The sequence below is a fragment of the Narcine bancroftii genome, chromosome 4, assembly GCF_036971445.1.
Source record: "Narcine bancroftii isolate sNarBan1 chromosome 4, sNarBan1.hap1, whole genome shotgun sequence".
NCBI classification, from domain to species: domain Eukaryota; kingdom Metazoa; phylum Chordata; class Chondrichthyes; order Torpediniformes; family Narcinidae; genus Narcine; species Narcine bancroftii.
The window spans coordinates 314028841-314051020 of record NC_091472.1 but is presented as its reverse complement, the minus strand read 5'-3'; the positions used below and the strand labels follow the sequence as shown (position 1 = coordinate 314051020).

Sequence of the window (22180 nt, the reverse complement as noted above, 5' to 3'; positions counted from 1 at the left end):
CCATCCAGACAGAATCCCTTGCAGATCTCCTCTCCACCCTCTCTAATAGCAGAACTAAACACAAATTAGCAGTGTATTCTGCCTTCATATTTGACCTGCTGAAATGAACCATCTCACATCTATCTGGGCTAAACACCATCTGCCACTTCTCAGCCCAGCTCTGCACCCTATCAACATCCCTTTGTAACCTCTGGCTCCCCTCCAGACTATCCACAACACCACCCACTTTCATGCCTCCTGCAAGCTTATTCACCCACCCTTCCACTTCCTCATCCAGGTCAGTTATAAAAAAAATCACAAAGAGGGAGAGGGGTCCCAGATCAAATGCTCGCTGAACACCAGTGGTCACCGACTTCCATGCAGAATATGAACCATCTACATCCACCCTCTGCCTTCTCTGGTCCAATTCTGTGTCCACAAAGCGAGGTCTCTTTGGATTCCTTGACTTTTTTATTTTCTGAACGACCCTTTCATTGGGAGCCTTATGAAATACAATAAAAGTAGGACCTATATTTAAGATGAGGGGGAGGATAGTTCTGGCTTTTTTTTCACACAGAGTCTGGGATGCATTGGTAGGGGTGATGGTGGAGACTGGTCCAACAAGGGCATTCAAAATCCTCTTAGAAAGGCACATGGATGTAAGAAAAAAATAGATAGTTACGAGTGCGTGGTAGAGAAGGGTTAGATTGCTGTAGAGTAGGTTTACATCAGTTGACCCAACATCGTGGTCCAAAGAGCCTCTGCTGTGCTGCTATGGTCTCTTATGTTCTCTGTAGTGCAAAGTTTCAGAGAAAGTTTCATGAAAGGGAACAGAACAAGAAGATTCAGTCCCTGAACTTCCACAGTAGGATTGAGGGGCACCCATTTAAAACAGAGAGAGGCAAACCTCTGGAATTTGCTGCCACAGGCGGATGTAGAGACCAGGTCATTGGGTATATTTAAGGCAGAGATTGACAGGTATCTGAATAGTCAGGACATCAAAGGGTATGGAAAGTGGAGCTGAGCAGGAGAATGGATCAGCTCATGATGGAATGGCAGAGCAGACTCAATGGGCCAAATGGCCCAGACTTCTGATCCTATATCTTAGGGTTTTATTATGATCCATGAACCTCCTGTTTCACCAACTCACTCCACATCCAGTTTGACCTTGGTCAATGAGTCTCAAGGATAGTGTGATTGATACCTGGAATGTAGCTCCAGAGGCAGGTGAAATCAGATACAGTTACCACGTTTGAGAGACATTTAGGTGGATACATCAGGGAGGGCACGGGAAGATAGGGTCTGTTTGCAGCCAAATGGGATTTGTGTGTGCAGTGCAGAATTGAAGAGGGTGGCCACTGGGAGATCCCTGTTATTGATACGATCAGAGCGAAGGTGCTGAGTGAACCTCAGTATCAGGGATTAATCGGATGAAGCCTTGACTGTATGCCTGTTTTTTTTCTGTGGATATAGAATCCATGCTACTGCATCTCATGTTTTCCCACTGTGTATGTTCATTGTGAATCGCCAGGAACCTTTGGGTACAAGGGCCTGAGCTTAGGATTCGGCCTAGCTCAGTGCTGTTGCCATGACGATGGGTAGGCCTACCTAGACTCCAGCATCCCGCTGCCGGCTTTGTGTCGGGCGTTTCTTTTGTTCCCCGGACGTTTCCACGGTGACCTTGGCAGGGCGGGCGAGTGTGGGAGACAAAGCCTCGAGGCCTTCTCCCCCCCTGCCCCCCCCCAACAAACCCCATCCCTCACCCTGCCATTAATCGAGCCCTTTTGTGTGGCGGAGATTAATCAGAGGGTGCCAGAGAGTGTGTCCCTCCTCACTCCTTTAAAGGATTTTCATTAATCGTGTACACGGACTAATTAAAGATCCCAGGCACCTAATCAGCTTGTTCTAATTGTCACCGTGCAAAGTATTTGTTCCAAAATGCTGTCCCTAATTAGGGAGCAATGATCCCAGTGTGTCTCCATACAAAGGCAGACCCATGACAACAAAGAACATCTCATAGGGGTAGATCTGACCCTCGACCACACAGAGATGCTTCACAGGGAGCTCAACAAACCTCCCAAATTAAACCCAGAATGCCGATCAGTTTCTGCAGTTTTGATTTTTTTTTTAAACGACTTTTTTTTAACCCTTATTTCTTGGTCTATAAATCAACATGAACCATGGCCTCCCTTCCCTCAATTAGCCTATTTCCCTCAATCAGTGCCTCAGTGTGGGCCCTTTCAGTTCCCTTCAACTGACCCTCTTCCTCCCAACACCCCCTCCTCTATCCCCACATCAACCTCCTCCCCATTTATTCGCATTCAAATTACCGTAAATACCGTATAATGCGAAAAAAAATTGTACCAAAATTTGAGCTCAAAGTAGGGAGTTGCATTATACACGCATATTTAGGCAGCGCAAATCGGGTGAGTGAGAGGGAAGAGAGAGAATAAAAAGGTATTAGAACCGGGATGCGAGAGGGCTCCTCCTCGCGTTGGTGGTTCGGACTTGGAAATCAGGCTGCCGATGGTCTGTATTGAACTGTGCAGCTCCACAGGTACTCAGTAACTCTGGGGAGACCCTCTTTTGCTTCTTTCTCTGACTGTAAGAGGGGCTTCAGTCAATTTCTGCCAATGGCGAATCTGTCTTCCTACAGCAGTCGAAACCAAATTCCGTGTAATATTGCATTGGCTTTATTACAAGACAATAAATTGAATCATGATCTTGATCTTCTTCTTGACCAACGTTTCGGCCCCTTCATCTATGTATGGACAAGACAACAGAATCAAAAGGTGAGGGAGGGGAGGACAGAAGAGAGTGGGAGGAAAGGAGGCGAGAGAGGGAGGAGATGGGAGATGGGGGAGGAGAGGGAGGGTAGGAGGTGGGAGAAAAAAGGAACACCAGCTAAGAGGTAAGAAGTCAGAGTTTTTGATTAGCTTTTGATTCAAGTTTCCTTACACGGTTCACGTAGCAGTTAGCACAACGCCTGTACAGCGCCAGCGATCGGGACCAGGGTTCGTATCTCGCACTGTCTGTAAGAAGTTTGCACGTTTTCCCTGTGTCTGCATGGGTTTTCCCCTGGGGGGTTCCAGTTGCCTCCCATCATTTGAACCATACCGGGGGTATTGGTTAATTTGGTGGCATGGGCCTAGGGGCCAAAATGGCCTGTTACCATGCGGTATGTCTAAATTTAATATATATTTCAAATACCAGAATGAGGGTGTCTTGTCAGTTTCCAGATCGAACCTTTTCAGTGTTCTCTCACTGTGAACTGCCAGGCTGCCATCACTGTCCTCAGTAAACTTGTTCATTCTCTGGAAACATTTTCTGCTTATGTTTTTCCACATAAATCCCGCTTGTGTTCATTTTCATTGCGCATCTCAAATGTACTGATAGTGATTTGAATAGGTTTGAAAGTGCCCCGTTGAGGTATTGGAAGGAGGAGGACAGTTGACTGCAATTGAGGGTGTAGAAGATTGTAAGAAGCCTTGTGAGGGTGGGCACCTTTCCCCTGAGGTGACATCCGTACAAGGTGAGGGGAGGAAATTTTTTTAAATTTTTTTTTATTTTTCACACTATGAACCATATTGACCAAAATACACATAAACATTTCCCTCTTGAATATACACAGTGTCATGTTCTCCCCTTTTTCCCCCTTCCCTTCCCTCCCTCCTTCCCACCCCCTCCCCACCCACTAAACATTCAACATATACGATAGTGAGGGGAGGAAATTTGAGGGGAAATGTCAGGGGTAAGTTTTTTTTTTACACTGAGAGTGGCAGGAATGCATTTCCAGGGGCAGTGGTGGAGGCTGTTGCAATAGGGACTTAAAAGACGCTTAGACAGGTCACATGATCACGTTAAAGGAACAGAAGCAGGCCACTAGGCCCATCAAGTCTGTTCCGTGACTCTACACTAAGTTGAACTATGCTCACACCTAGTTCCAATTTCCAGCCTTTTCCCCATATCCCTTGATACCCTTACTAATTAGATAATTGCCATTTCCTGTTTAAATACTGGCCTCCACAGATCCACGTCCCTCTGACTAAAGAAGTTCTTCCTCATCTCGGTTTTAAATGGATAACTTCTAATTTTAAGACTGTGTCCTCTTGTCCTTGATTCACCCACCAAGGGAAACATCTTATCTACATTCACTCTGTCAAAACCTTTCAAGATTCGAAATATCTCTATGAGATCCCCCCCCTCATTCTCCTATACTCCAATGAATACAGTCCAAGAGCTGCCAAACGTTCCTCATACATTAGCCCCTGCTTTCCAGGAATCATTCTAGTAAATCTCCTCTGCACCCTCTCCTCTGCACCCTCTCTTCTGCACCCTTTCCCCTGCACCCTCTCTTCTACACCCTCCTCTGCACCCTCTCCTCTGCATCCTCTCCAACAACATCACATCATTTCTAAGACAGGGGGTCCAAAACTGCACACAATGCTCCAAATGAGGTCTCACCGGTGCCCCATAGAGCCTCATCAACACGTGGATGTAAGAAAAAGAGAGGATTTGAGGTAGAGGAAGGGTCAGTATTTTTAATGGGTTTACATAGGTTGGGACAACATTATTTTATTGCCAGAGGGCAGCAGATCAAACAGATTATGACCAGGGTGGTCAGGGTCTTTCAGGATGTTGGCTGTTCTCCTGAGGCAGCGAGAGCTGAATAACTCCTCCAAAGAGGGCAGTGAGTGGCCGATAATCTTCTGGGCCGCACTGATGACCCTCTGGTCTGCTGCCGAGCAACTGGCAACCACATCGGGATGAAGTAGGCCAGCACACTCTCGATGGAGCAACGATAGAAGGACCCCAGCAGTTACTCCTGAGAATCTTCAGGGCATGGAGTCGTTGCAAAGTGCGTACCCAGAAACCCCAAAGCAGTGACCCTTTCCACGCAGTCCCCATTGATGTACAATGGGTCTGGAAATGGACTGTTCCTCCTATTATAAGTTCTTTTGTTTTTGAGGAGTTCAAAACGAGATTGTTCTCTGAACACTGCGCTGTCAGTCTTTGGACTTCATCCCTGTAGGTATTGTGGGCCGAAGGGCCTGTTCTGTGCTGTAATGTTCTATGTCCTGGAGGCAGCATCACTAAGGCACAGATAGTAAATGAAGAGTTATGTCGAACAGACGGGTAGGTGGAGTTGAGCCCATGGCTAGATGGGCAGAGCAGGCTCGACGGGCCGGATGGCCGACTCCTGCTCCTGTTTCTTGGGCCCTGATGATTTATGAATTCCATAAGGGCGAATTTCCGTTTTCCAAACTACTGTAACGTGGGAGTACGCTGTGTAGTTATTGTTGCAACACTACAGCACAGTACACGTCCTTCAGCCCTCGATATTGTACCAACTTATGTATTCCTATCAAAAATTTGCAAATATTTTGGAATAAGGAATTTTTAGAAGTTATTTTGAAAGTGAAATTTTCAGAAGATCCTGTGGTGTTTTTGTTGGGTAATATCAGGAGGATTAGTTTAGAATTGAAAATTAAATAGATTTCAAATCGCTTTTTTGAGATTAGCATTAGCTGGGACTAGAAAATGTCTGGCAATTACTTGGTAAAATGAGACTGATTTGAGTATCCAGAGATGGCTTTTGGAGTTGAGGTCTTGGATTCCATTGAAGAAGATAACATATAATTTGTGTGATAATTAATCATAAAACTTGGAGCCCGTATTTGGGTGGATATGGGGTTGAATTATTAAATCCCCTTCCCGCACGTTAGTGGTGCTGCTCCGAACCATGGTCATTTATGTTATGTGATCTCCTCTTCCTTTCTTTTTTGGGGGTAGATTAGAGGGGGGTGGGAAGGGGTGGGCGAAATAGGGAAGGGGTGTGGGGGGGGGGGTGTAGGGGATTAGTTTTTAAAATATCATGTATGTATTTTAAGTTTTATTCATCAATTGTATGTATACAACCCCCAGTACGTTTCAAACAGTGGGAGGAAACCTGAGCCCCCTGGAGAAAGCCCACGTGGACTCAGGGAGAAATTACAAACTCCTTGTAGACAGCACCGGATTCGAACACCAGTCTGATCACTGGTGCAGTTACAGCGTTGCGCTAACCACTCTGCCAACCATGCTGCCCCAAAGGGTGACCAACCTTCTGGTATGAGCAAAAAGCAGGCAGGTGCCTAAATAAAAAGGTGGGGGGGGGGGAGGAGGAGGAGGAGGAGATGAGGGAGAAAGGAGCTGGGGGGCACAGGCCAACAGGCAAGAGGTCATAGGTAGGCGGGTAGAAGAGAAAGAAGTCGGGAAGTTATAAAGGAAGGGTTACCTCTGAATCGAGAGGGATGGATCTCTGAAAGGAGAGGGATACTTGCCATTAAACAGGCTATAACCTACAAGAGCAGGGAAGTTATTGTACAAAAAACAACCTGCTGGAGGAACTCAGTGGTTTGAGAATTGTTGGTGTTTTATCAGGACTTGACGGGCCAGAATCAGAATTTATTGTCATGAACATGTCACAAAATGTGTTGCTTTGTGGCAGCGTCACAGGGCAAACGTTGATATAAACCAGCTTACAAAATAAATAAAAATAGTGCAAGACAAAGACAAAGTGAGTCCGTGTCTATGGATCATTGATCGTTCAAGAATCTGATGGCAGAGGGGAAGAAGCCATCCTTGTGCTGAGCGCTCATCTTCAGGCTCCTGAAACCTTGTCTCCAATGGTAGCAGAGTGAAGGGGGCGTGGCCTGGATGGTGGGGATCTATTAGGGTAGGGGCTGCTTTCTTAAGACGCCGCCTCTTGTAGACGTCCTCAATGGAGTGAAGTCTGGTGCCTGATGATGCAGGCTGAGTTAACAGCCCTTTGGACCAGACAGCGATGCTCTCCATGATCCACCTGTAGAAGAATCTCCTCAAACACCGCACAAAGTACAGCCACTGGTGAGCTTTCTTTGTGATTGATTCAACATGGAGGCTCCAGGTCAGATCCTCGAAGATGTTGACACCCAGGAATTTGAAGTTCTTGACTCTCTCCACGACTGAGCCCTCGATGAGGACTGGGTCGTGTTCCCCTAACTTCCTCCTGAAGCCGACAATCACCTCCGTGGATTTGCCAACTTTGAGGGCAAGGTTGTTCGTGTGACACTGTTCAGCGAGCTGATCTACCTCCCTCCTGTAAGTTTCCCCATTGTCGTTTGTGATTCTGCCGACAACCATTCTGATGACAATGGTGGCATCGACAAATTTGTAGATGGCATTGGAATTGTACCTGGCCGCACAGTCATGGGTGCAGAATGAGTAGAGCAGTTTGCTAAGCATGCAACCTTGGGATGCGCCTGTGTTGATCATCAGTGAGCAGGAGATGTTGTTTCCAATTTGTACCAGCTGTGGTAGAAGTCAAGGATCCAGAGGGGATGTAGCCAGTTCAATGATATCAGGGTGGGAGGAGTTGGATGGAGGCCAGTGAGGGATCAGGAAAGCAGGTAGTAGTGAAGGACGATGGACAGATGGGGAGGGTGGGAGTTGGGGTTGAGATGGAGATGAAGAAAAACTGTTTATCTCAGAGAGGAGTGAATCTGTGGAATTCTCTGCCCAGGGAAGAGTTGAGGTGACTTCATTAAACATATTTAAGGTTCCGTTAGATTTTTACATAAAAAAGGAATTAAGGGATATGGAGAAAAGGCAGGTGGGTGGAGTTGAATCAATGATCAGATCAGCCATGATCTCATTGAATGGCAGAGCAGGCTCGACGGGCCCGATGGCCGACTCCTGCTCCTATTTCTTATGTTCTTAAGTTGTTGAGTCGTCCGGGACTGGACTCGCTGGAATTTTGAAGAACGATAAGGGATCTAATAGAAACATATAAAATTATGAAAGTCTGAGGTAGGTAAATTGTTTCCATTGGCGGGGGAGACCAGAACTAGGGGACGTAGCCTCAAGGATCAGGGGAGTAGATTTAGGACAGAGATGAGGTGGAACTGCTTTTCCCGGTGGTGGGGGGGGGGTGAATTTGTGGAATTTTCTGCCCATTGAAGCAGTGGAGGCGACCTCAGTAAATATACTTAAGACAAAGTTGGGTAGATTTCTACATAGTCGGGGAATTAAGGAATATGGGGTAAAGGCAGGTTGGTGGAGATGAGCCGTGATCTCATTGAATGGCGGAGCAGGCTCGACGGGCCGAATGGCCGGCTCCTGCTTCTAATGTTCTCACATCTGTGTGAGTTTCTTCCGGGGGTTCCAGTTTCCTCCCACCCTCCACCCTCCAAACTGTACGGGGGAGCAGGGTCGTGGGCCGAAAGGGCCTGTAACTAGGCTGTATATCTAAATTAAAACTTAAATTGAAATAAAAATCTCCAAACATTTTTGTTTTTTTAATCCCTGAGCATGGAGATTAATGAGGGGAGCAAGTGCAAGGGGGACACTGCCATCTGCTGGTTCCCCCTCCGAGTCCCACACCATCCTGACGGGGTTCTGCCATCGGCTCTTCTCCCCAGCTGCGCCATGAGATCATCTTCACAAAAATGACTGCAGAGGTTCAAAAAGGCAGCTCTTCACTTCCTTCTTAAGGGCGTTTCGGGACGTGGAAGAAAACCTAACCTTGCCAATAATGCCAGCATCCTAAAAAAGAACAGTGCAGGCCCTTCAGCCCACAATGTTGTGCCAACCCATACTCCATCATCATTTAATCCCTTCCCTTCCTCACAACCATTCAGAATCAGCATTTATTGTCATGAACAAGTCATGAAATTCGATGTTTTGCAGCAACGTCAAAGTGCAAACATACATATAAACGGCTTTTACAACAATAAATATAAAAATAATGGTGCATAAAAAGTAAGGAAGTGTCTGTGGTTCATTGATCAATCAGGAATCTGATGGCGGAGGGAAAGGAGCTGTCCTTGTGCCACTGAATGCTCGTCTTTGAGGATAGAGGCTGTTTTTTTTAAGACACCATCTCATGTAGATGTCCTCGATGGAGTGAAGTCTGGTGCTTGTAATGTCGCATGGCGAGTTCACAACCCTCTGTTGTTTATTCCTGTCCTGAGAGTTGGTGCCCTCCATACCAGGCAGTGATACAACCAGCCAGACCGCTCTCCACAGTCCACCTGTAGAGGTTTACGAGAATAGTTGATGATCCTAGTGGATTAACCTCTTTGGCGTTAAGATTTGCACAGGATTCAATCTCTCATTGCACGTAAAGTTAACTGCTTCAAACTTCAAATGAATGGAGGGTATTGGATTAAACTTGTATCTATTTCTATAACTCCACAGAAGAACTGAAGTCTCTCCTTTGCATGATCCAACCATCAGAGAGCGATCAAGCCATACAGGATGGAAACAGGCCCTTCGGCCCACCTCATCCATGTTGGCCAAGTTGCCTACCTAAGATAGTTCCATTTGCACTGAAGCCCACTTCCCTTTTACCCTTTCATTGGGGGCATTTAAAAGACTCTTAGAAAGGCACATGGATGGAAGCCAAGTAGAGGGTTATGGGCATAGAGAGGGTTTAGTACTTTTTTTAAAGGAATATATGGGTCAGAACAACATTGACGGCTGAAGGGCCTGTACTGTGCTGTAGTGTTCTATGTTTCCTACCCATGTACCCGTTTAAATGTCTTTAGACTGTCTTAATTGAATGTACCCACCCCTACTACCATCTACTCTCTCCCCTCCATGTGGATAAACTTGCTCCTCAGGACCCATCTGAATCTTTCCCCTCCATCGTTAAGAACAGTTTTCTATCCAACCCCAGTGGAAAGTTGATTCCTAGCCTTTCCCGTTCACTCCCATTTTGTGCAGGATGTAGGAAATATTTATTTCGGAGGAGAGCATCCTCAACGAGGAGATAGTTGGAATATGGGTCATCATGGCAAAAGTTTGCGTGGTCAAAAATAATGAATCAACACCCCCCAGAGAGACTGTACCCAATCATGGGGCTCTACTACACATCTGCAGATGCTGGGGTCAAGTGCAAGGCACATCCCGTGCTGGAGAACCTCAGCAGACCATGCAGGAAGTAAAGGCCAATGAATGCTTCGAGCCTAAGCCCTTCATCAGGTATAAGGGTGAATAGGCAGGGGCCTGAATAAAAAAAGTGGAGAGGTTGGGGGGGGGGGGAGAAGAGGTGGATAAAGGTGGGAGCGTGCTCGTGATGTGGCCTCCTCCAGATTGGGGAGACTGGACACAGACTGGGAGATGGTTTCATTGATCTCCTTCGCTCTGTCCACAGCAACAGCGAGGACCTCCCAGTAACGGACCATTTCACTTCTATGCCCTATTCCCACACTGACATGGTCTTCATGCACTGTCCACATAAACCATATACAATTAGAGTACGGAAACAAGCCATCTCAGGCCCTCTAGTCCGCACCGATTTAAGTGAACTCCTCTAGTCCCACCTACCTTCACTCTGCCCATAACCCTCCAATCCCCTCCCCTCCATGCATCTATCCAACTTTTCCTTAAATGACAAAAGTGACCCTGCTGCAACCACCTCTTCCGGAAGATCATTCCACACGGCCACCACTCTCCGAGTGAAGAAGCCCCCTCTCATGTTACTTCTAAACTTTTGCCCCCTAACCCTTAACTCATGACCCCTCATTCCAATCTCAAGGGGAAGAGCCTATTTACATCTACTCTATCTATCCCCCTCATAATTTTATCTACCTCTATCAAATCCCCCCTCAACCTTCTACGCTCCAATGAAGAAAGACCTAATCTAAATTGGAGGAACAACCCTAACCTGTAGACGACATTCTAATATATCCTAATTCAGGATTATCATCTTCCAAAGTGTGAGCTTCAATATCCCAAATTTCGATCTCTTTAATCCAACAAATCAAATTCTGTGGCTGTTACTTTATGTAGTTTTAATTTGTTGATGGAATAGATAAACATTTTGCATTGCTTCACCATTAGACTTTCATAACCCTGAATAACAAAGTATTTACTGTTTAAAGATCGTTTTTAAGACTCTAATTTTACTCAAAAGTTGTCATAACAAAAGCAATAGCTAAAGACTCTATAAAAACATAAAGGTATATAGAGATACAAAATTTAAAGAAAAATTTCTCGTGCTCATGCTTCCTTCACATCTTGTAGAATGGGAGCAAGCCATTAGCCTGGGAGGATATTATGACATGTTACTTCATAGTCACTATGGTAACACTACAAACAATAGTTCTCTTAAAGAGATAGGCAGAAAATTAACTAAGAATCAAAAACACAAGGTTTTAACCTTTATGTAACCCCCTCCCTCCAGTCTCTCTTTTTCCCTACACCTCCAGCTCCCCACCCTTCCCTCTCCTATCAGAGAGCTTCCCCCTTCCCCTATCACTTCTCAACTTTTTTTCTCTTCTACCCTTCTACCTATAATCTCCTCTTACCTGTTTGTTCTGTTCTCCTCCCCCTGCCCCTTCCTCCCTTCTCCCCACCTCCTCCCAAACCTGGCTGTTTTCTGCTTATACATGACAAAGGGCCCAGGCCCATAATGTTGGTTACCCTTTAAATTGAAACAATAACAGGCCTTTTCAGCCCACGATCCCGTGCTTCCCAATTACATCCAATTAACCTACAAACCCGGTACATTGTAAATGGTGGGAGGAAACCAGAGCCCCTGGGGGAAACCCACGCATACACGGGGAGAATGTACAAACTCCAAGCAGACAGCGTGGGATTCGTGATGTAGGAACATCGCGCGAGCCACTGCACTAACCACGCCAACCCATTTACTTCCCGTGGATGCTGCGTGACCTGCTGAGTTTCCCCGGTACGTTTGTGTGTAGGCTCCGCTGCGTGACAGCTCCTGCATTGCTTACCGATTTGTGACTTGCGTGTCTTCACAGAGGAACGCCTTTTACCTGCTGCCCAAGCCAGCGAGGCAGAGCAACACTTTCCGATTCCTACTACTGACCTTTATCGCTGTGGCCTGCATCGCAGGAGTGCTGATCGCCGGAGCGGTCATCTTCTGTCTGAGACAAAATGCCAAGCGACGGCAGAAGAAGTTGTCCGGGATGGGCACTGAGGGAGCAGGAGACACATCCCTCGAATATCAGGTACAATCACAATCCATCCCAATGTGATAATGAAAGGATGTGATGTTGTTGGAGAGGGGGCAGAGGAGATTTACTAGGATGATTCCCGGAATGCAGAGGCTAACGTATGAGGAGCGTTTGGCAGCTCTTGGGTTGTATTCGTTGGAGTATAGGAGAATGAGAGGGGATCTCATAGAGACATTTTGAATATTGAAAGGTTTTGACAGAGTGGATGTGAATAAGATGTTTCCCTTCATGGGTGAATCGAGGACAAGGAGGTCAGTCTTAAAATTAGAAGTTATCTATTCAAAATAGAGATGAGGAAGAACTTCTTCAGTCAGAGGGTCATGGATCTGTGGAACTCACTGCCGCATACAGCAGTGGAAGCCAGATCACTGGGAGTATTTCGATAGGAAATTGATAAATATCTCATTAATAAAGGTATCAAGGGATATGGGGAAAAGGCCGTAGGTTGGAACTAGGTGTGAGCTCAGTTCAGCTTAGTGTAGAATGACGGAACAGACTGGATGGGCCTAGTGGCCTGCTTCTGCTCCTTTATCTTGTGATCTTGTGAAATGTACAATGTCCACATTCACTGAAACACTTACTTGCTGAAGCCATGCAGATATGTAGATAGGAGCAGCACAGTTAGCGTGACATTATTCCAGCGCCAGTGACCTGGGTTTGTGTGTTCTCCTCGCGACCTGCAAGGATTTCCTCTGGGTGCTCCGGTTTCCTTGCACATTCCAAAAGCATTGGCAGTTGGTAGGTTAATTGGGCGGCATGGCCTGGTGGGCTGGAAGGGCCTGTTACCTGCACTGTAATGTTAATGTTAATATTTACAAAATTAAATTGAAACTCTTGCACTTCGCCCTGAACCTGTGCCTTCCCATCTTAGACACCTCTGCCATGAGAAAGTTTTCCTGCTGTCTGTGCCCCTTGTAATTTTCTACATCTCTATCGAGAAAGGATGGATAATTGTCAGACCGAAAACACGTGGCAGAATTATTTTTACCCTCAGTTCTTGATATTGAAACCATACTTGGCTGTAATGGCTATGAGATAATGCCAACAGAGGTTCTGAAAAGGGAGGTGATATCAAGAATTTAATTTTTTTTAAAACTTAGACATACAGCACAGTAACAGGCCATTCTGGCCCACCAGTCCATGCTGCCCAATTAACCTACAACCCCCAGTATGTTTCGAGTGGTGGGAGGAAACCGGAGCCCCCAGAGATAACCCACGCAGCGACAGGGAGAACGTACCAACTCCTTACAGACTGCACAAGATTCAAACTCTCGTCCTGATCGCTGGCATTGTAACAGCGTGGCGCTAACCACTACACCAACCGTGCTGCCCTGGGAATTCTGGGAAAGAATGAAAACAGGTGATGCTGAGACAACTCAGTAGGCGGTATGGGAAACGGAGTGAACGTTTCAGATTTCCTCAATAATTCAAACAGAGTGAGAGGCCTCTGAGTGGGGAAGGAGAGGGTCCTGTTGGAGAGCTTGTTCAGAGAGCTAGCAAGTGCAGGAAGGGCTGAATGGACTCCTGTGCTGGATTGCTTGTGGTTGTACAAAGCTCTGTGTGTCTGAGGGGCAGGCTGAGGAGCTGAAACCATCCTCCAGCAATTATACCAGTGCCTTTAATCTCTTGGCAGGAACTGTGCCGGCAGCACATGGCAGCCAAGATGTCCTACTCCCGGACGGACACAGTGGACACATCCCGCGTCAGCAGCGTCTCCTCCCAGTTCAGCGACGCCCCCCAGGCAAGCCCCAGCTCCCACAGCAGCACCCCTTCCTGGTGCGAGGAGCCCGTGCAGTCCAACATGGACATCTCCACCGGTCACATGATCCTGGTGAGTGGCCAGGATAGACAGGAGGTGGTCATAGCAGGGAGCGTCAACATCGGGATTGGTGGGGAGGGGCTGGGCTGTGGGGTCGAGGGGGGGTATGGAGGGAGGAGATGGGGTGGGTATGGAGGGGAAGTGTGGGGGGGACTTGGATAAGGGGTGCGATGCAGGAGGAGGGGGTGGGAATGGAGGGGGAGGGGATAAGGTGCAGGAGCAAGGGAGTAGGAGAGGGAACAGTCATTGAGGTGGAGGGGCTGGGATGTGGGAGTGAGGGGGTAGAGAGGGAGGAAGTGGAGGGGCTGGAGTGGGAGTGGGGAGGAGAGGAGGTGGGATGTGGGGGAGGAGAGGGGTTGGGTATGGAGGGGAAGTGGAGGGACAGATGTGGGAGCAATGGGGGGAAGCAACAGAGGGAAGTGAAAGAGCAAAAGGGTGCGGGAGTTGAGAGTTAATGAGGAGAGGAAGTGGGGGTTGATGGAGTGGATGGTGAGTGAGGGGAGAGAGCAAGGGGAATGTGTGTTAAGGGAGTGAAGCCTTCATGATGAGAGGGCCAAGTGGGAGAAGGGAGGAGTTGGTGTAGGTGAGTTTGGGGGGAGATGTGATCAGAGGCATCCCTACTCCATGAGGGCTGTTTCTCTGGAACCCCACAGGTAAGGTCTCCACCACTAGAGCCAATCTGAAGGGAATAGGTGTAACAAAAGATACAGGCACGGTTGGCCTAGCGGTTAGCGGAGCACCTTTACAGCGCCAGCAATTGGGATTGGACCAGGGTTTTAATCCTGCACTCTCTGTAAGGAGTTTGTACGTTCTCCCCGTGTCTGCGTGGGTTTGCTCCGGTTTCCTCCCACCATATAAAATGTACTGGGGGGGGTGTAGGTTAATGGGGTGACACGTGGGCCAAAATGGCCTGTTACCGTGGTGCATGTCTAAATTTAAAATGAGGCCAAACGGCCTCCTATAACCATGGTAACAATCCGGTCTTGAACAATGCATCAAAGTGGATCATCACATATTCCCCTCAGAGGACAAACCTTTTCCCTAGAGCCAGTTCTATATATTGCTCAGGCCTTCCCAAAAACCTGCCTCCCCTTCTTTTCCGAGGAATGGCACAGGATATTTAATGCAAATCTGTGAATGAATCAGACAAACTGAAGCCAGTTACTGATTTCACTGGGCACATTTTTTTTTCAAAAGGTTTGCTTCCTGGTCATTATGATCGACAACTTCAAGCTGAACACAAAGATAATTTCAGGTTTGCTGTATCACGTAGGAAGTTGGAGAAACTTTATTGATAGCATTTTGATCACTTGCACATTGTGTTAGTTCTGTTACGAGCCCAGAGGACCCCAAAACCCAGCAGCAATAGATATTCACCAAGACAAATGGTTATTTAAACAAAAGTTGCTCTTAATTATCTTTAAACATGAAAACAAAATCACCTTTTAACTTATCACTATTGACTTAACTAACCCAACTTAACCCCCTTCTAATTCTAAGTGCACATGTATGTAATGTGTGTGTACATTCAGAAAAGTTCTTTGGTTCACAGTCCAATCTCACTTCTCATTCCTCCAAATTCACTGGTTGCAGGCAATTCTTATACTGTGCACAGAATTTAACGTGTATAAGGTTCACCAGGTTTTGGTGCTTGAAAGGCAAATAGTTACCGGTCAGAGATTTGATGTTCCAGGACATCCACAACTGATGTACTTCCATCAGTGACCTCAGTGACTTGCTGACGAAACTTCCCCCTTCAGGGTTCTCCAGATGATAACCTCTTTCTTTCAGGTCACCACAGAGTTCCTTTTTGTTTCCCTTATTCCAAGTGAAATATTAGACAGCCAGTCCTCTCCTCTTGCATGAACCACAAGGGCTTCGACCAGGCCATCTTCCAAATGGGGCTTTCCACAAGCTTGACAGCTTATCCTGTTCCAGTCCCAGCTGCTATTACTGGTTGTAATACTGTAGCAATTATCTCTCTCTCTCTCTTAGAGAGAAAACCTGTTTGACTCTCTCTGCTTGCAAAACCACATGACCCTCTTAGAACAGCAAGTTCACTTCCAGATAATCTGCGGCACCAGCAAGATCTTTCATCTGTTGCCTTTTGTAAACAGCAATCCATTAGTGAAGTCTCTTGAGCACTTTCCAGAGCTCTTACAAAAGCTGTGAAGCTGATATGTCTAGCATTAGCAGAGCTCCAGTATTTCAAATAAGATCTGTTTTAAAGTGTTTGTATGTGACCTACTCTAACAAACCTTTCCCAATTTATCTCCCAAAAACATATCTATATACTCTGTCACAGTACAACTGACCTAAAAATGTTTTACTGCTGATTTTTCTTTGGCCTCAGCATCTGATGCCCTTCGTGCCAGTGTCCAACAATAGTCGGCCAGTGTTGATGGATTCCAGTTGCCCTAATGCTGCTTTTCCCAATGTCCTGGTGAAACCTTTCACCTTGTTCGTCACTGACTGCACCGGGATCAGCAGGGACGAAGTCCAAGTGCGAATGTGGAAAATTAATTTTCAATGACATGTTTACTTCATGGTTTTGTTTGTTTACTTAAAATATGACAGGAAATCACAAAAATACGTTATAGGTATCTAAAAAAGCAGGACGTGATAGGAACATTTTAAGGCGATTTTTGCGATTAGCAGCCCAAAATCTATAAAATACACCTAAAAGTGTTCAGGAAGCAAAATCTTTGTTGTCCAGTGTAATTGATGTTGAGTGTGGAAGGCTGCGTTTTATCAAGTGAGAAGGTGAGAGGCAGCTTAGATGATGTGGTGATTGATTGGAAGGAAGTTAGAGGACAGAGATCAGAATTGGGAGATTCGTGGGTTGATCGGTCAAGTACAAAGTAACTAAGGAATTGAAAGGGCTGGATAGAGTGGGAGAGTCTGGGACCAGAGGGCAGTGCCTCAGAATGAAAGGGCATCCCTTTAGAACAGAGATGAGGAGGAATTTCTTCAGTCAGTGGATGGTGAGTCTGTGGAATTCATTGTCACAGATGGCAGAATGGGGTTGAGAGAAAAGGGTGGCATGGTTGACGTAGCGATTAGCGCAACACTGTGGACCGGGGTTCGAATCTCACGCTGCCTGCAAGGAGTTTGTATGTTCTCCCAATGTCCACGTAGGTTTTCCCCAGGGGCTTCAGTTTCCTCCCACCATTTGGAACATTAATTGGGTGTAAATTGGGCAGCACACAAAAATACCTGTTACCGTGCTGTATGTCTTAAGTTTTTTTCAAATTACATTTTAAAAAATTTTGAATGGCACATCAGTCATGACTCTACGGGCCGAATCTTGGCGAAGTAGTGGGACCTCGGCTGGGACTAGATTGGGTTACGGACGCCAGATTTAGAAGTCTTGGGAAGAGGATTCACAAGAAGGGTCCAGGTGATAAGTGAAGGTAGCTGAGACTGTGGTGAAACACGAAAGTCTGCAGATGCTGTTATGGTAGTAAGAAAACAGAGCAAATGCTGGTCTCGCAGCGCCCATGGGAGGTTGTTATATGTCCGACGTTTTGGACCTGAGCCCTTCTTCAAGGCAGGCACTCAATAAAGACTGGAGAGAGAAAGGGGAGGAATGGGAGGGGGACGTCCAGACCAACAGACAAAAGGGGTTAATTGGATACGATAAGAGGAGAGGTGAAAGGAGACAGAGGGGAGAGGAGGGAGAGAGAGAGAGAGAAAGAGAGTCGGTTCTAAGAAGGGGCATTCATGGGCATTACCCCTCTAAACAAGGTATTGTGACCCCCACCCCCTCGTGGCCATTGCCCCCCCCCGCCTGCAGCGTAGCATAACTAGTGTGCAGTGTCACTAGTCCACGTCGGTTATGTCAGAGGGAGAGGGAGGGGGACAGTGGCGCCGCACGGAGGAGGTTCAAGGAAGGTATGAACTCCGCTGAACAAATTTTAGAAAGTCAGATTGTACCCCTGTGATAGTATAGATCTATCACCAATGTACATAGTGTATATAGTTACAGTATCTAGACTGTGCTTACAGCGATTGGCTGAGAGCTTAGCCATGCCTACTGTCTGGGTCTTAAAGGGTTGTGTCCCTAGCCAGGTCGGATCATTCCGGACTGGTCGGATACCTGTGAAGAGCTCCTGTCTTTTGCTAATAAAAGCTTTGGTTTGGATCAACAAGTCTTTGGTTCTTTCGACGAGCTTTACAACCCCCTGTTGTTACCCTAATGCCCTCCACTAAGACTTGTTCTGACACCAACCCTAGAGAGAGAGAAAGAGAGAAAGACAGAAGTAGAAGAAAGGAGAAGGGAGAATAAGATGGGGAGGAGCGCGGGGTGGGGAGCTTTAATGGACACCGGAGAAGTTGATGGCAATGCCATCCAGCTGGAAGTTTCCCAGACAGAAGATGAGGTGGTGTCCCTCTTAGACCAGCAAACGTCCAATGAAGATTTAATGAAGAGGTTAGACCAGTGGTTCTCAATCTTTTTATTTCCACTCGCATACCCCGTTGAGTAATCCCAATGCCATCGGTGCTCTGTGATTAGTAAGGGATTGCTTAAAGTGGGATGTGAGTGGGAAGGGAAGGTTGAGAATCACTGCTCTAGACCCAATTGTTACTGAAATATTTGGCTTGAGAAAAATTGCCATTGGCCCATTTCCTTTGGAGTTCTGAAACCATGCACATAACGAGTCATTGAAGGACGATTAAAACAGTGGTTTTCAAACTTTTTCTTTCCACCCACATCCCACCTTAAGCAATCCCTTACTAATCACAGAGCACCAATGACAGAGGGATTACTTAAGGTGGTATGTGACTAGAAAGAAAAAGGTTGAGAACCATTGGGTTAGAGGGACGTTTGAAACTCTTTAGAGACCCTGACATCTTTGCTTCCTTTCCAGTCATACATGGAGGACCACCTGAAGATCAAGGATCGTCTGCACAAGGAGTGGGAGGCCCTGTGTGCCTACCAGGCTGAGCCCAACGCCTGTTCCATCGCACAGAGCGAGGCTAACATCAAGAAATGCCGGAACCCTGCCTTTGTTCCCTGTACGTGACCTTTTTTGTTGAATTTATTCACATCTTGTGTATTCTCACATAGGACATGAGGCCAACCCTAATTGCCCATGAAACCAGTGGCTTACTCAACCATATGGTGTGGCATGAAGTCACCTATAGGTCAGCACACCCCAGCCACAAGGTCCATCTTGAAACAATCCCCATGACTGCTCTCCAGGCCCCATTTATTTACCATGTATACTCTTGTAAAAGTTACATTTTGTAGACCATTTTTAACGTAAAATTTATGGGGCTGACTATTACATGGATTCTACTTTTGATCACAGTGAGTACCTGCGTCACTCGGGTGTCGGGATCTTGGATGGGTGGGTGGCCGGGACCAGATGGTAAGTCTGTGGTAGAGGTATCAGGAGCTCGGATGGTTGGGCAGGCAAGACCAGGTGGGAAGTCCGCAGTCAAGGCACCAGGAGCTCTGAGGGCAGTCTGCAGTCAAGCCGAAAAAGAGGGTGGAGGGTCGATTAATACATGGCATCGACTTTTACATGAGTATATATGGTAATTAACTGGATTAACACTCCCCTGGCTCCCCCTTGCTCAGCTGAACTTCCAACGTTTACCTGGGTTGGGGATTTATCCAGGTGGCCAAGAATTTTATTCAGAAGGCACCTCGGTAATTGAAATCCACCAAGCGAATGTGCAGACTGTAGCTATTCTGTGCATGCAATAAATGTCCCGATTTATCGAAGGAGTGTTCTGGACAAAAATTTGACTGGGGTATTGGGGCAGTGTACTAAAATCATGGCCAATGAGGGTTTTAAAGGTGTCAAAAGTTATGGGGAGAAAGCAGGAGAATGGGGCTTGAGAGGGAAAAATACGTTGGACTTGATTCATAGAGCAGATCATTACAGCACAGTACAGGCCCTTCAGCCCATGATGTTCAGCTAACCTATGGAAACCTCCTTCACAAATTAGTTTTTCCCTACTTCACATCCATAACTCTCTGTTTTTCTAAAATCCATGCGCCTAAAAAAGTTTTGAATGTTCCTGTTGTACCAGCTTCCACCCCCACCCCCCGCCATGCGTTCCAGGCACCCACCGTTCTCTGGGTAAAATACTTATCTCTGACGTCTCCCCTAAACTTTACTCACCTTAAACAGATGTCCTCTGGTATTGGCCATTGCTGCTCTGGGAAAAAGATGCTGGTTGACCAGGATCTTATTAAGTCTCCTCTCATCCTTCGTTGCTCCAAACAGAAAAGCCCCAACCAGCTCATCCTCGCTTCATTTGACATGTTCTCCAATCTGGTGAAAACAGACACGTTACAAAGTCGCAGCGACTCTTGGAGTTAAAGATGTATTCCTGATATTGAGGGCCTTGGCCCTTCCTCCATGGCTCAGGCCCGAAACCTCGGTAATATATCTTTACTTGGTGAGTTTCTCCAACATCTCAGTGTTTTTACCAAAATCACAGCGTCTGCAGACTTTTGTGTTTCACAATGTCCTGGTTCATCTCCTCTCCACCCTCTCCGAAGCATCTACATCCTTCCTGTAATGAGGTGGCCAGAACTGAACGCAGTAGGCCAAGTAGGGTCTAATCGGAATTTTATTAAGTGGCAACATTACGGAGGATAGGGCTATGGAGATGAAGGGTTGTCCTGACAAGAGATGATTGGGCCTGTCTTCCTTATTTAAGCATGAAAGGTCCTACGGGGTTTGACAGGGTAGATGTTGAGTGTTTTCACCAGTGGGAAAGTCACGAATAGGAGGACAGAGCTACAAGATTAGGGGCTGGTTGCATAGATTTCTTCTCAAAGAATGGATGAATGTCTGGAAATCTCTGTCCCCAAGTGTGCTGGAGGCCGGATAAGGAGATAGACTGAGAAGTAGAAGAGTCTAGGGAACTGGCACAGAGGAGGCGTTAAGGCCAGTGTAGATCAGCCACGATCATCTTGAATGGCAGGGCAGGCTGGATGGGCCGAATAGTTTCTCCTCGCTCCCATCGTCTGGCGTTCTTGCGGGGAACAGGCAGAGAAGTGGAGCAGAGGCTGAGGCGGAATCTGCCGGAACGTTGGAGCAGTTCAGGAGCTAGAATGGCGGAGTCGTTGCTTTCCCCATTCTCCTGCCTTTAAATCCCCTTTGCAACTTCTCTGAGGTCTGGCCTTCCATCCCGGCGTGGGACCCAGGGTTGCGCCCATTCTCCACCTGGCACACTGCCAGTGCTTTATACCAATGTGCCCCAACTTCCACGTGCTGGTGCAGTGTTTGTACAGCAAATGATTTGGTGCACATTTCAGCTACCACCTCTCGAGTGCACAGCCTCTAAGACTCCATCCAGATCCTTGGGCATTCGAGCCAGCCTCAATCCAATTGCACCTTCGCCCCAGAAATTAAACACATGGGTCAGACTTTCAAGCATGAAACACTGTTCATCATGAAGGAAAACCACAGGAGCATTTGGTAACGCAACCACAGTTGGCAGAAGGTTCTGAGACATGGGGTCATCCAGTGTGGAAACAGGGCCTTTGTCCCAATTTCCCCATGCTGACCAAAATGTTCCACCCATACTAGTCCCACTTGCGTGCATTTGTCTCATAACCCTCTAAACCAGCCATTCTTAATGGAGAAGCATTTAAGGGGGAGGCCACAGTCTGAAATTATATTTTTTTATTGGAATAAATGAAGAAAAAGGAACAAAACTGAAAATACAATATCACATATGTATATATATATATTAATATCAAACAGTATGAACTCAGTTTCCCCTCCACTGCACTGGGTGAAAATGAAAAAAGATCAAATTTTTGTCATGTCATCGGTAGGAGAGATAGTCGGAAGAAACCAGCTAAACTTCTCAGGGAAGGTGGCCCATAAACCTTGAGCAGAGACTGAAGGGGGCCACAGCCGAAAAATGGTTGCGATCGGCTGTTCTAGACCAATGGGTTTCAACCTTTTTCCTTCCACTCACATCCCACCTTAAGTAATCCCTATGCCATCAGTGCTCTGTGATTAGTAAGGGATTGCTTAAAGTGGGATGTGGGTGGGAAGAAAAATTTGAAAGCCACTGTTTGAATCGTCCCTCATTGACTCGTCATGTGCACGGTTTCAGAACTCCAAAGGAAATGGACCAATGACAATTTTTCTCAAGCAAAATATTTCAGTAACAATTGAGTCTAGAGCAGCGATTCTCCATTGAGGGTGCAAAAAGAAAATGTGGAGAGGTATCTGGATGTAAAAGGTGTGGAGGATAATGGGGAGAATACAGGTGAGTGGGACTAAGAGAGTGTAAGATTTTCGGAAAGGACAAGAAAGGTCGTGATGGCCTGCTTCCATGCTGTAATTGTTATATGGTTATACATTGGGGTTGATAAGTGTGATTGAATAGTGAA

At 46.6% G+C, this 22180-nt stretch overlaps 1 protein-coding gene across 4 annotated transcripts in view; it reads left to right on the top strand.

The window, feature by feature from the left end:
- Positions 1–22180, top strand: part of ptprna (protein tyrosine phosphatase receptor type Na) — a 200868-nt gene that overhangs the window by 147639 nt on the left and 31049 nt on the right. For all 4 annotated transcript variants that reach the window (XR_011356867.1, XM_069935964.1, XM_069935962.1 and 1 more), the window contains exons 12-14: positions 11772–11981; positions 13621–13818; positions 18678–18825. Coding sequence is in view for 3 of the 4 variants with exons in the window: in XM_069935964.1 (XP_069792065.1) it covers positions 11772–11981; positions 13621–13818; positions 18678–18825 (556 nt within the window). In the remaining variant the exon portion in view is untranslated. The remainder of the gene's footprint in view (positions 1–11771; positions 11982–13620; positions 13819–18677; positions 18826–22180) is intronic.